Consider the following 14,232-nt stretch of genomic DNA (forward strand, 5'->3'; position numbering starts at 1 on the left):
CAGTCTCAAGTTCTTCCTTTCCATCAAACGGTTTCTTTTGATGCCTAAAAAGATGATCTTCAGGAAGAAATCTTCTGTGACCCATATATCCAGTCTTAGACCCATGTTTCAATCTAATTGAACACGTATTTTCGGCACAAACAGGACAACCACAAGTTCCACCAATTCTACAACCAGAAAGCATGCCATACGCAGGAAAGTCGTGAATAGCCCATAATAAAACTGCTTTCATGGTAAAAGTAGACCGAGTATAAGAATCATAACATGGAGTGCCCGTGGACCACAACTCTTTCAACTCTGCAATCAAAGGCTGCAAGTAAACATCAATGTTTTTCCCTGGACTACTCTTCCCGGGTATCAACATAGACATCATAACAAATTGCTTATTCATGCAAAGAGATGGAGGTAAGTTATAGGGAACAACCATAACAGGCCAACAAGTATACGAATTGCTCTGATGAGAAAAAGGATTAAACCCATCCGTTGCAAGTCCTAGACGGACATTTCGAGGCTCAAAAGAAAACTCCGGATACTTAGCATCAATTGTACTCCAATTAAGAGAGTCGACTGGATGACGCATTCTATTTTCATCGACAACCGCCCTCGAATGCCATGTCATTTGCTCCGCAATCCAAGGAACACTACGAAAACATAAATATCTTAATTGGCTATGTGTTAAAACCAAATGGAAATGTGTTATAAGTATTTAAACAAGAGGGTTACCTATATAATCTTTGCAACCTCGGTATCAAAGGGAAGTATCCCAATACTTTCGCTGGTACGAGTTTTTTCTTCTCTAAGAGATCATCACCTTTTTCATTCTTCCATCTACTTACACCACATCTTGGACAACATTGTAGACTTTCATCATCTTTCCAATATAATATGTAGTCATTTGGACAAGCATCTATCGTCTCATACTCCATACCTAAGGACTTGATCAATTCTTTGGCTTCGTATGTACTGACTGGTAAGGTATTATCTTCAGGGAGAATTCCTCTTAGAGTGTTGAATAGATCAGTGAAACAGTTGTCTGACAGCTGATGTTTCGTCTTAAGGTTAACCAGCTCAACTGTTACAGATAACTTCGTTTGATTGTTCCTACAAGATGAATAAATAGGCCTCTTCACATCTTCCCATAAATTGTTAAACTTCGTTCCTTCCCTATATCATTTGGATTTTGATGACAGTGGTACTCATTATGAGAATTTGAATCATCGTCCAAGCTCATCTCATCTACATTTCGATCTTCATCTGAAGTACTCCCATCCATGGACTCATCCAAACCATCAAGATGAACATATCCTAACTCTTCACTAACTAAATCAATGTCTCGAGAATAGCCATCTTCATATTGGCTATGGGAGGAAGGACCAACAGTCTCAACATTGATTGCATCTTCTTCAAATGATTCCCCATGAAAATACCATGTCGTATAGGATGGGTCTATTCCAATCTGAATTAAATGGTCAACCACTATTTTGGATCAACCCTTCCACTCACATTACGACACCTCACACATGGACAAGAGCACCAAGTTCCTTTTCCTAATCTATCGGTCATGAACTTTAAAAAGGATTCAAGTCTATCAAAGTATTCATCTCTATTTAATGGTGCTGACATCCAATCTTTGTGTGGTGGTAATAAAGCCATTCCTTTCACACGAAATGGCTTTGGTTTGTGAGATTTATTCCTGCGTGCCTATTGAGGACACAAAAAAGATGTGTTGTAGTGAGGATACAAAAGATGAAACGCAGACCGGACACTCTCAAATTAACAGATAAGTGGACATAATAAATGCAATTATAAACAAATAATATCAAAGGACAACAACGATATCAACAATCATAGTTGTTGGGTATTAAATACAAAAAGGTGGCCATAAGCAGAAAGCTATAATCAAATCAAGTTTATCAATAACAGCCTTCAAACTCAAAAAAACACTAACAAATGTCAAAACAGGGAGACAAACAAAGACTACTAATATGTATGGAAAACTGTGTATCCCCGACTTCCACAGTAGATAGTCCCTCCGACATTTTGCATAAGTAACTAAGTAAGCCTTGCCATATCTTCAAAAATATGAGTTTGTAAGTGTCCCAAATGACAAACCTCGGCTTTTAGTTGACGGATCATGCCTATTTAAGTTGTGCAAGGCCCTCAAACAATTCCTTTTCTCTGTCCTATCTCTTCTATATATGCACTCTTTGTAAACATTAAGCAACAGCTATGTTGTTATGTTGAAAAATACTTGGAAGAAAAGTTATCACTGGGTTCTTGGCAAGTGGATACTCTTGGGCTTAACTCATCCAACTAATAATATTACTATCAGTTCTCCTACAAAATTTCCACAACACAGTCCAATACCAACAAGAGCACTTCACTTCTATGGTATAAAGACAGAAGAAGGAAGCAGCAAAAGTAGTAGAGCAAAAACAAAGTCACTTCACTATTTTGGCAAGAGGACTCGGCCAAGAATATGGTACTAAGGAATCACCCAATTCAATGGGCACTAGTAATAAACATGTCGTCATTGTCATGGACGCCGGCTTAAGGAATTCTCATACGAGACCCTTCAATGGGCCCTCGACCATGTCATTGGCATTGGCATCGATTATTCAAAAATACCTAAAATATTTACAAAAGCATCACTCATTCAAAAATATTTCTCAAATCAATGTTAAAATTCAGGTAAATAAGATAACTAAATCAAAATTATTCAAATCAACAAAATCAATGAATTTAACAATTCGATTTGAGGAGAACAGAAAATATAATGATAAAACTAGGGTTTCTAATTAGATTTGAGGAGAATGAAAAATCACCTTATTGAGTAAAACACCTTTGACAACGAAAGAGAGTGGAATTGCCTTTGAGTAAATCACCTTTGAATCAAATCACCTTTCTCGAGAAATGAAAAAAAAGAAATGAAATGAAAAAAAAAAAAAGAGTCGGTGGTTTTATTTCGTTTTGGGCTGTTTTATATTGGGCTTTTCTTTTTAAGTATTTCAAACAAAAAATAAACGAGACTTTTTGTAATATAAACGGCGCTGGTTACGGGTCCAAAGATTCGGCGCTAATGTTCGCGTCTTTTAACCTGTCTTTTATTAACCAATCTGGTGTAGTGTAGCTTGACAGATCTCTAAAAAGAGAAATATAAACGCATAGTATAATCATTGTCGATAAGCTGGGGAAAGGCTCATCACTTCCATCATACTTTTTTAACGAACTAAACAATACTAACACAATAAAGTCTCAGACATCCAAGGAAGGAATAAAGCAAAGATTAACTCTCAAGCCCGGCAAAGGCTTAAAGCTCTTAGTCGGCAACTGCTGAATGTTTCTGAGAAACAAGCCTTAGATTTATCATCATTTACTCTTGTTTTTCCACAATCAATATTCACAATGGTAATAAGCAATGCACTCAGAATGAAAAGGAATAATAATAAGTTAAAAAAATCACAAATCTTTTGATCTCTTTTTCAATATGATGGAACCTGATTACTAATTAAACAGAATATGAATAACTAATTAAAGCACTAATTTCGAACATGATTACAATACTACTCTGTTTAACTAATTTCGAATCTGATTACATGTTTAAAGATTATATGAATTAATCTTTAAAAATGTTAAAATCTAAACGAAATCGCTTAGATCTGATAAAGAGATTGTAGATTTGATAAAGAAATAATTGAAATTACCTGAAGAGATTTGCTGAAGAGATTGTAGATTTGCTGAAGATAGCGATTTGAGGATCGATCAAATATTATGAAGATTTTGAGAGTGGTTTTTTAGAGTGATTTTGATTATTTTGAGATTTTGAGTGAAAAATAGGTTAGAGAGAATGAAACAAGTTTTTTCTTATTTTGGTGAGAGAGAACGAAACAGGTTATTTTCTATGGGTTGTGATAATGTGATCCGACGCTTAGGGGAGTTCAACGACACGTGGTGGGCGAACTCACAAAAAGACAAAACAAAAGTGTCGGTAGCTTTGTCTTTTTTTTTTTTTTAAAATCTGGTGTAGTGTCTACTCCTGTCCCTCGATCCTCTTTCATCCATCCTCCCCTCTCTCTCCATGTATCGCGGCAGTTATCTTGCAGTTATGATTCCGCTCTCTCTCTCTCCACGTCTCGCAGCAGTTCCAAAGCGGTTGGGATACCGCGGATCTGATCCTATGCAACTTGTTTCCCCATACTATACCGCATCTAGTCCCATTGTCACCACTAACCTCCTAGGTCATGTATACAACCCATACAGATGCCCTCTCTCGGTCTTATTGATGGTCCGAACAACAAATGGGCCGAGAACTAACATTTCTCATCTCATACACATTTCACGATATACTTCTCTTTCCTGACCCTGCCACTCTGTCCCCCTATCTTCTTTCTCCCAGCACGTGTCCCACGTGCTCCCTCTGTATTGACACCTGGAAATACGGCGCACGCGCCTCGTACTTTGCCTCTTCGAAAATCGAGACTCTACGTGTCTCCCTTTCCTTGGTTCTTTTGTTGGTTAATACCCTTTTGCCCCTGCCCCTTCAAATCCCGCTCAAACCTCTCTCTTCTCTCAAAACCCCCAAAACAGCAAACCCTCACCATCTTTTTGCCTTCCTTTTCTTCAAACTCTTCCCACTTCTTCCCCCTGTTATTTCCTCCGGTAGCTCTCCAGCACGGTTCGTGTTCTACGACCTCCGTTGCCTTGGCTCTCTCTTGTTACAGGTTTGTCTTCCCCCTTAATCTGTTTACCTTTCCTCTCATTATTTGTTTTATTCGCTTTTGAGGGTGCTGCTTCCTCACTTTCTTCCTTTCTAAGATTGCATATCTATCTTTTTGTAAACTCCCCTCGTAGCACTGATTCCATCATGTCTGTATCGGAATCGGAGGCTACCTCAGCCACCCAATCCTCCGCCACCAAATCCGATAAATCTGGATCCTCTACCCCTAGATCTAGCCATCACTCCGCGGACCGATCTGAGTCCCCGACTTCTGATTCTACTGAGCCCATCGCTGTTCCATCTACTTCTGGGAGGAAACCTTCTCTGCCTCCCCCGCCATCCTACTACCGCAGACCCAACCTAGATGCCCTTAAAGCCGCTTATGGCATACCTAGTGACATTATTCTAGAACACGTGTCTGGCGTCACCCACTTTCCTCACTTGGTAACACCGGCCCGTTTATCTCCATTAAACTCTTGTAGGGCGGATAAGCGGCTGGTTTGCGTTTTCCCTTGACTCTTTTTGACGTCGAGGTCTATAACCATTTCAACATTCCTCCGTGCCAAGGCATAGGTAACTTCTGGCGTGTTATGTATGCCGCCAACCACTACAATGAGACTCACTCTCCCAAAATCCAACTCCGCGATATCCTTGCTCACTTCTATATAAAGAAAAGCACTAAACTTGGGAGTGTGGGATATCAATCCTTCTGCACTCGTCCACAAAAGAAGTCTTTTATTCTTCACATCACCACTTCTGACAAGGTGTGGCACCAGTATCCATTGTATGTGTCCGGGAGTTTTTTATCCGCGGACCTTCCTTCGGAAGTTTCTCTGAAGCATCTCCATTTCCTAACAAGTGGTAAGTAAGCCATTTTGAGTCGCAGTATTTATGTCTCACTTGTCTTTAATTTGTCTTTATTGTTGGTGATGTAGGTTGGAGACCCGACTCGCGATCCCAGATATACAACGGCGTTTACTCAGAAATTTTCCAATCCCTTTGCGAACTAGGGAGTGCACAGTGCGAAGTCCTCGGCATTGATCCGGAAAAAGCCATTCCTCTCTTACTTGACCCTTCTCTAAAAGACATTGGCAAATACCAAGGCCCCCTCTATCGTCTGCCGCCCCCTAAAGAAAGAAATCCCAAACCATCCCCACCTCAAAAAAGAAAACGTCCGGCTCACAAGTCCTTCAACTATACCACCAAAATCTCTCATTCATGAGTTGTTGCCCAACGTGCCGCTGCTGCTAAAACTAAGACTACTACTGCGGACACCCTTCCTCCTTCGTACTCTCGTGTGGCTGAGTGGGAAGACGATTTTGCCCATACTTCCACTCCCCCTTCTGCTACCGCTATGGATATGAACAAGTACAAGCTTTGGGACAGCGACTCTGATGGAGATGGGCCTGTCGAAGTTTCAAACAAGAGCCCTCCCACCAAAAAGGCCAAACTTACTTCTACTGCTCCTCCTCATACTACTGGCCATAATGAACCTTTCGATGTCGGTATATCTTCAAGCCCCCCAGCATGATTCCTTTTCAGCTGGTCCTTTAACATCTGGCCCTGTCGATGTTTGGCATCCCAAGTTCAGGGCTAGGGATCGCGATGTCACTACGCAAGACTCAGCTTTGGAAATCCAGCTGTTGCCGCCTCTTTGTTTTTCAGCTATCATCTCCCTCGGGATCAAGCCTATGGAGATTCTGGTACCGTCGCTTCCCATAGGGCCTCCATTTACACTGGATGGGAAAAGGTGTGTGTTATTAACTTTACTTGCTCTTTATCCTTTGTACTACCCTTTATACCCAATATGTCTCTGCAGATGAGTCTAGATATTGGCTATGTGCTGCGCGGCCTTACCAGCACCGTGGAGAATTTGGAGGCAGCGAAGCAGGAAATACATGGCCCTGATGGCTGGAAAGCAAAGTATGCCAAGCTGGAGAAGGATAGGAACGATTTGCGGATCATGGCAGTTAAGGCCCACAAGGAGCTCCAGGTGGCTAAGGACAAGCACCGTGACTACATAGCGGGGGTCAATTCTAAACTGGAAAGCCTCAAAGAGACAGAGAAACTTGCCACTCAAGCTGCTGTAGACAAGGCCGTAAAAGAAGCCGCAGAGCGATTCCGGAGTCTCGCTGCAAAGAAAATTGCTCGTGAATTACAACAACAACTCGATCAGCTTAGTGCTGCAGGTCGACTTCTTCCATCGCCTCCTCCCGTTGCAGATACACCATCTGTGGTATCATCGACCGTGCATCTTGAAGCTGTCAAGACCACTACCCCTGATATGACTACTCCCATTACTAATGCTGACCCTTCTCCAGTGGAAATGAACATAGACACCAGCACCGCTGTCGGTGAAGAGGAAAATATTTCTCATGAAGAATTGAATACTGATCCTCAGCAGTAACACATGTCGAATTTCTTTCTTTGCATATTTCTTTGTGATTGTAATTTCGGTGTTGAACAATTATCTTTTGTATGTGTTTGGACAAATGCTTCATCGACACACTACATTTGCGTAGTAGGTGTCAATCAACTTGTGTTGTACTCTTTTTGCACTGTAATTTACTATCTGTCATACTTTTCGATTTTGGCTTTCTTCTGATTCGTTATGCATTGAAGCCATTGATCTATATGGAACTTTGATTCAATATCTTTTTCATCATCTTTCCAGGATCTACCTTGATTTTAACCAAGTTGTTTGCAGCCCTTTCATTTGCAAACTTAGTTAGCTGTGACACTAGCTAGGGTAGCCCCCATGTTGATTCGGACATACAGTCCGCGAAAGGCTCTCCCCTCCCCCCCCCTTGCTCTCTCTTTGTATAGCTGTGAAGCTAGTCTGGGTAGCCCCCAGTTTGATTCGGACTTTCAGTCTACGAAGGGCTCTTCCCTCCGCTCTCTCTTTGTATAGCTGTTAAGCTAGTCAGGGTTGCCCCCAGTTTGATTCGGACTTACAGTCCGCGAAGGGCTCTTCCCCCCCCCCGCTCTCTCTTTTTATTATAGCTGTGAAGCTAGTCAGGGTTGCCCCCAGTTTGATTCGGACATGAAGTTCGCGAAGGGCTCTTCCCCCCCGCTCTCTCTTTGTATAGCTGTGAAGCTAGTCAGGATTGCCCCCATTTTGATTCGGACATGAAGTCCGCGAAGGGCTGTTCCCCCCCGCTCTCTCTTTGAACCGCTGTGAAGCTTGTTGGGGCAACTATATCCGTCCCTTATTTGATTTCTATTATCTACTGCTAACTCGATTGGAAGAAGTGCATGTTTATTTCATAGTCATAATAATATACAATACAAAGAGTGCGCTATCAAATACGAAAAGAGTAAACAAAGGTCCTAGTCATGGAACTTTTTCAACATTCTGATATTCCACGGCCTCTTTATCTTTTCTCCTGTTGTAGTCTGTAATCCATAAGTTCCAGATGTACCCTTCTTACTGATGACATATGGACCTTCCCAGTTTGGCCCCAACTTCCCGTCATTTTCTTTCTTGGTGGTAGGAGTAACTCGTTGTAGCACATAGTCCCCCACCTTGAAACTCCGTGCCTTCACTCGTTTATCATACTGTCTTTGTAGAGTCCGATGGTATTCCTCCAACCGAATACGGGCTATCTCTCTTCTCTCTTCAACAAGATTCAAATCCGCGGCTAATATGTTCTCATTCAGTCCACTTTCCACAGCCTGCGTTCTGGTCATGGATTCTATCATTTCTACTGGAATGACGACCTCTACCCGTACGCCATTGCGAACGGTGATTCATTAGTGGATGTTCTTGGTGTAGTTTGATATGCCCACAGCACATGATGTAACTGTTCAGCCCATGCCCCCTTCCGCTCCTCCAGTTTTTATTAAGGTTATCCATAATGACTTTGTTTGAAGCCTCGGCCTGTCCATTCCCCTCCGGATTGTAGGGGGCTGAGAACCCTTGCTTCACTTTGAACGCTTGAAGGAAATTTCGAACTTTCTTCCCAGTAAACTGTGTCCCATTATCCACGACGATTGTATGTGACAATCCAAACCTGCAAATGATATTCTCCCATAGAAATTTGTTCACATTCTCTTCCTTGACTGTTGTTGCGGCCTCCCCTCCACCCACTTGGCAAAGTAATCTGTTGCCGCTAACATAAACCTCCTTTTACCACTTGCCATGGGCAACAGTCCAACTATATCCATTGCCCACATGGCGAACGGCCACGGGCTGAGCACACTGTGTAATGGCTCAGCGGGTGCATGTATCAGCGGTGCAAACCTCTGGCATTTTTCACATCTTTTGGCATATTCTATGGCATCTCTCTTCATGTGTGGCCAAAAGTACCCCTGCGAAATCAAACGGTGTGTGGTTGTTCGCCCCGCTGAATGACTTCCACAATCCCTTTCGTGCACTTCGGCCAACACTTCCTGAACATGCGGCGGCCCTATGCATTTTAACATTGGTCCACCGAAACTTCTTCTATATAGATTCCTGTCTAGTAAAGTGTATCTTTGGCTCACATGTTCCATTCTACGCCTCTCCTGTATGTTTTCAATCTCTACCCCCATCAGGAAAGTATTGATGGGAGCTATCCAACCAGGATCAATCTCCGTGGTAAGACAAACATTCTCTACTTCCGAGGTACTAGGCTTGTTCAACACCCTTATTTCAATAGATTGCCCCTCCGCCCCTGGTAATACCGCCGTGACATAAGCCAATGCGTCGGCATGTCTATTTTCTCTGCGATTCAAATGGGTAAACTTAATCTTACTGAATTTGCTCGATTTCCTTTGTAGGACCTCCAAGTATCTTGCCATCCTTGGCGGCCAGCCACAAATCCCCATTCACTTGGCACACCACCGGGTTAGAATCGGAATAAATGATAATTAAGCTCACGCCCAGATCTTGTGCCAAATCTAAACCCGCTATTACTGCTTCATACTCTGATTCATTATTTGAAGCCGCGAATCCCAGTTTCATTGATAACTCCAGCCTAGTATTCTCAGGAGTTACCAGGACTACGCCTATTCCGTTCCCTGTATCTGTAGCAGAGCCATCCGCGAAAACTTTCCACCCATTCCGTGCATCCCAGGGGTCCAATGGGTCGCGGTTAGGCTCTCCTTCGTGGTCCATTACCATCTCCTCTCCCCACGTTGGGTCCTTGGCTGGGAACTCTGCCAATACCTCCACCATTGCTTATGCTTTTTCTGCGGTTCTGATTTGGTAATCTTGAATTTCATAGCAAACGAAATTATTACGCCCATTTTAGCATTCTTCCTCGACTTTTCGCCCTCAACGCTTTTGAGAGGCAGATTTTATTACTACCACTGAATATCGCCTCGAAATAAGGTTTCAACTTTAGGCGGCGAAAAATACCAAAGCCAAAGCGTATTTCTCAATTCGGTATGATCGGTCTCTCGCTTCTAACATGGTCTTGCTTTGAAAGTACACTGGCTTTTCTACTTTGTCAATGACTCGCACCAAGACCGAACTCACCGCGTACTCCGAAACCCCCAAATACAAATGCAGTTTCTCCCCCTGTTCTGGTCGCGACAATAAAGGCGCCTTCCCTAGATAATTCTTCAATTCTTGGAAGGCTTCTTCACATTCCGTGGTCCATTTGAAGTCTTATGTTTTCCTCAATAATCGATACAGTGGTCGACATTTATCCGATGACTTTGAAATAAAATGATTAAGTGCCACGACTCTCCCTGCAAAACTTTGCACCTCCTTCACATTTTGAGGGGACGGCATTTCTATCAGCGATCTGATTTGTTCAGGATTCGCCTCTATACCGCGGTGTGTAACTATGTAACCCAAGAACTTTCCAGAAGTTACCCCAAAAGTATATTTCTCGGGGTTGAGTTTCAGTTTATGCGCCTGCAGTATATGGAAAGTCTCCTGAAGACCTTCCAAGTGTTCCTCCTCCGACATGCTCTTTTCCACCATATCATCAATATATATCTCCATCCCCTTTCGAATCTTCCCTTGAAACATTTTTTCTCCTAATCGTTGGAATGTCACTCCAGCATTTTTCAAACCAAAGGGCATCCTGGTGTAACAGTATATGTCACCCTCCACCACGAACGTGGTCTTTTCCTGATCTGGGCCGTGCATAGCGACCTGATTATACCCCATGGACGCGTCCATGAAAGAGAACACTTTGAATCTTGCAGTTCTGTCCACTAACTCATCCACCCGCAGCATTGGGTAACAATCTTTTGGGCACTCCTTGTTCACGTCCGTGAAGTCAACACACATCCTGACCTTGCCGTTCTTTTTCGTGACCGCGACTACATTGGACAACCATTCTGTGTACTCTACCTCCCTTATTATCCCCGCCCCTTTCAATCGTACAACCTCCTCGCGAATAGCCTCTGCATATTTGGGACGTAAGCTTCTCATTTTTTGTCTAACCGGCTTAGCACTTTCATTCATGTGCAAATGATAACATGCAAACTCTGGGTCTAAACCCGCGATATCTTCAATCGCCCATGTGAACACACTTGAATTTTCTATCAAGAATCGCACCAGCTTCTTTTTCCATTCTTCTGGCAAGTCAGTCCCTATGGATGTAAATTTCTCTTCAACTCCCACTCCCAGGTTAACTACTTCAATCGCATCCAACGTTTTCGGTCCCAATGGCGGCTCGTACCCTTTTGTCACTGCCGCTTCACTAGTTGCTTTCTACGAATCCTTTCACCCCGATGGCCCTTCCCCTTTGGTTCCTCGGACCAATCTTTTCACCATGATCTGATGGATGTTCTGCGCTGCCACTTGATCCCCCCTGATTTCATATGTTCCCCCATTCGTGGGGAAGCGGATCACTTGGTAATATGTCGATGGAATGGCTTTCATTTCATGAATCCATTTTCTCCCTAAAATTGCGTTATACTGCGACCCAGAATCCACCACCATGAACCTAGTGAATACCGTCGCCGGGCCTGCGGTCACCGGCAGCGTTACCTCCCCTATGGGCTATGTCATACTGCCGTTGAACCCATACAAATTGGTTTGAGGAACCTTCAACTGGTTTCTGTTGATGCTCATCTCCTCCATGGCCCCTTTAAACAACAAATCAACTGAACTGCCGCAGTCTATCAACACCCTCCGAACTAGATAATTTCCCATTTCTATGGTAATCACCAAGGCGTCCTCATGCGGCGAAATTATCGGCTCCAAATATTTCGGGGTGAACATAATGATTCCGTCGGCTGTCGCGGCTCCACTAACTAACCGCGGTACACTCACCACCTCATTCACCTGTCGTAGGCTTGCTATCTTTCTTACCTTGTCCCTATGTGCGTTCCTCCCCAGAGTCTCTCCACTAAAGATGACATTGATCGTACCCAAAATCCTAGCCGGAGTTGGCACTCTCTCGGCCTGACGCATTTCAGCGACAAACTCTTTGAGCATTCCTTTTTCAATCATCCTCTCTACTAACCACTTCAAGACATAACATTCGTTCGTGGCATGGTTTCTGATTTGATGATACTCGCAAAATGGTTTCCCTTCTATCTCCCTTGGGGTACTCCGCAGCCCCTCATAATATTGGTGCTCCTTAATTAGAGACAAGATTTCCTCTAATGGTCGGTTAAGAGGAGTCTGTTCCATTTCCCGGTATGGATTCCTCTCTCGCACCTCTCTTCTGCCCCGATCTCGTGTCCTCTCTGGATCTCGGTTCTCCCCTCTGTAAGATCCTCTCTCTCTGTCCTCTATTCTACCTTTACCCTTTCGATCATCTCTTTTAACCTCCTGCACTGCCTTCCCCGACCTCTTCTGTTCCTTTGCCGTTCTCTGCATTATATCCTCATATCGTATGTATTTCTCTACCTTCGGGTACAGAGCATGCAGCGTAGTAATTTCAATCTTAGATACCGACTCATGAACTCTTGTTCCCGATCTTAAACCAATTTGGAAGGCTATGACCGCTGTATGTTCATCCAGACTTTCTACTCTCAGCGTCTCCTCCTTAAATCTGCATAAAAACTCCCTCAATGATTCTGCGGCCCTTTGTTTGATGTTGAACAGAGCCGCGATGTCAACCACCCTTCTCTTCTGGTGAATGAAGTGATTGACAAATGCGTGTTCCAGCTCTTCAAACCCTTTAATGCTCCGCGAAGCCAACCGGTAATACCAGTCTGAGGCTCCCCCCTTAAGGCTGGCTAGGAACATCATACAGCGGAGCCCATCATACTTACTCTCTTGCCATAACGGCATCTGCTGCCGAAAATGGGGCAAATGATTAGTGTGGTCTCCTTTCCCATCATACCGTTCAAACCTCAGCTGGGAGAACCTTTTAGGTACTTCGGAATTCCATATTGAATCTGCCAACGGATTTTTATTGAGGCTCGCTACCTCCTTCTGTGTCGCGCTCTGGCTCGCTCTTTCTGCTACGCGATTCACTTCCCTATCTTTCTCGATCATAGCCTGAACTACCCCTAAAGTAATGCCCACTGTTGGTTCGACGTCCGGTAGCGGGAACTCTACATTCTCCCCTTCCGCTTCACTGCCCCTGGGATCCCCCTGTTCCGTTCCACCCCATGTAATCTCCTTCTCCTTTCTCAACTCATCATTCTCATCTCTTAACCTAACTATCTCCTCCTGCAGAAGTCTGGTGGCGTCTGCCGCCACATCTGATACTTCTTCCTCTCCTACCCCTTCCATCTCAACACTCTCTACTTCCTCAATGGTTTCTCTGACTGCTCCCTTCTTAGGTCTTCCTACTCCTCTTTTTGCTATAGTGGCCATTTTTCTCCTATGCGTTCCCCATAGACGGCGCCAAAATGTATGAACCAAAACTCTCCACTTACAATAACTCACTCTCTCCTCTTTCACTTTTCTCTTTTCCTCCCTCTTTTTCTCCTCTCCCTCTTCCTTTTTATCCTTCTCTTCCTTTTCTCTTCTCTACTCCTGTCCCTCGATCCTCTTTCATCCATTCTCCCCTCTCTCTCCACGTATCGCGGTAGTTATCTTACAGTTATGATTCCGCTCTCTCTCTCTCCACGTCTCGCAGCAGTTCCAGAGCGGTTGGGATACCGTGGATCTGATCCTATGAAACCTGTTTCCCCATACTATACCGCATCCGGTCCCATTGTCACCACTAACCTCCTAGGTCATGTATACGACCCATACACATACCTTTTCTAGAGAGTTGCACATAACTTGGAACCGATCTTGGGCAGAAAGAATTGACATGACTAATCGATCCCGTGGGAGAATGGTATTGATGACCAAAGCCTCACTGAGACCAGGTTTCGGTGGGTCAGAGAAGAGGGAGGCAGAGGTCAGAATTTTTTCTTTATTTCTAAGTACCATATTTGCTACGAAGACCTCGTAAGAGGAGGAGGAAGGAGTTTTGGTGGATTTGGTGATAGAGTCAGGTACAAGAGAAGATGAAGATTTGGTTGGTGTTGAAGTGGGTATGATGGAGGTGGTAGTTTTGGCAGATTTTGTTTTCTCGACACCAGTCGATGCATCGGTGGTAGAGGGGGGTTTTCTTTTCTTCTGTGGAGGTTGGATTTCAGTGGGCTTTTCTTGGGTAGGAAGA

At 43.7% G+C, this 14,232-nt stretch overlaps 1 protein-coding gene and 1 non-coding gene across 2 annotated transcripts; both read right to left on the bottom strand.

Moving 5' to 3' along the window:
* Positions 1-3,110: 3,110 nt before the first annotated feature.
* On the bottom strand, positions 3,111-3,212 carry LOC147502336 (small nucleolar RNA Z103). Its single transcript, XR_015194119.1, has one exon. It is a non-coding gene; the product is annotated as a small nucleolar RNA Z103 (small nucleolar RNA).
* Positions 3,213-11,660: 8,448 nt separating this feature from the next.
* LOC147502337 (uncharacterized) lies at positions 11,661-13,433 on the bottom strand. Its single transcript, XM_086604511.1, has one exon. It carries the CDS (start codon positions 13,431-13,433, stop codon positions 11,661-11,663), a length of 1,773 nt encoding a protein of 590 aa, XP_086460637.1.
* Positions 13,434-14,232: the final 799 nt, after the last annotated feature.

This window comes from Coptis chinensis, chromosome 4 (assembly GCF_015680905.1).
Source record: "Coptis chinensis isolate HL-2020 chromosome 4, ASM1568090v1, whole genome shotgun sequence".
Lineage (NCBI taxonomy): Eukaryota > Viridiplantae > Streptophyta > Magnoliopsida > Ranunculales > Ranunculaceae > Coptis > Coptis chinensis.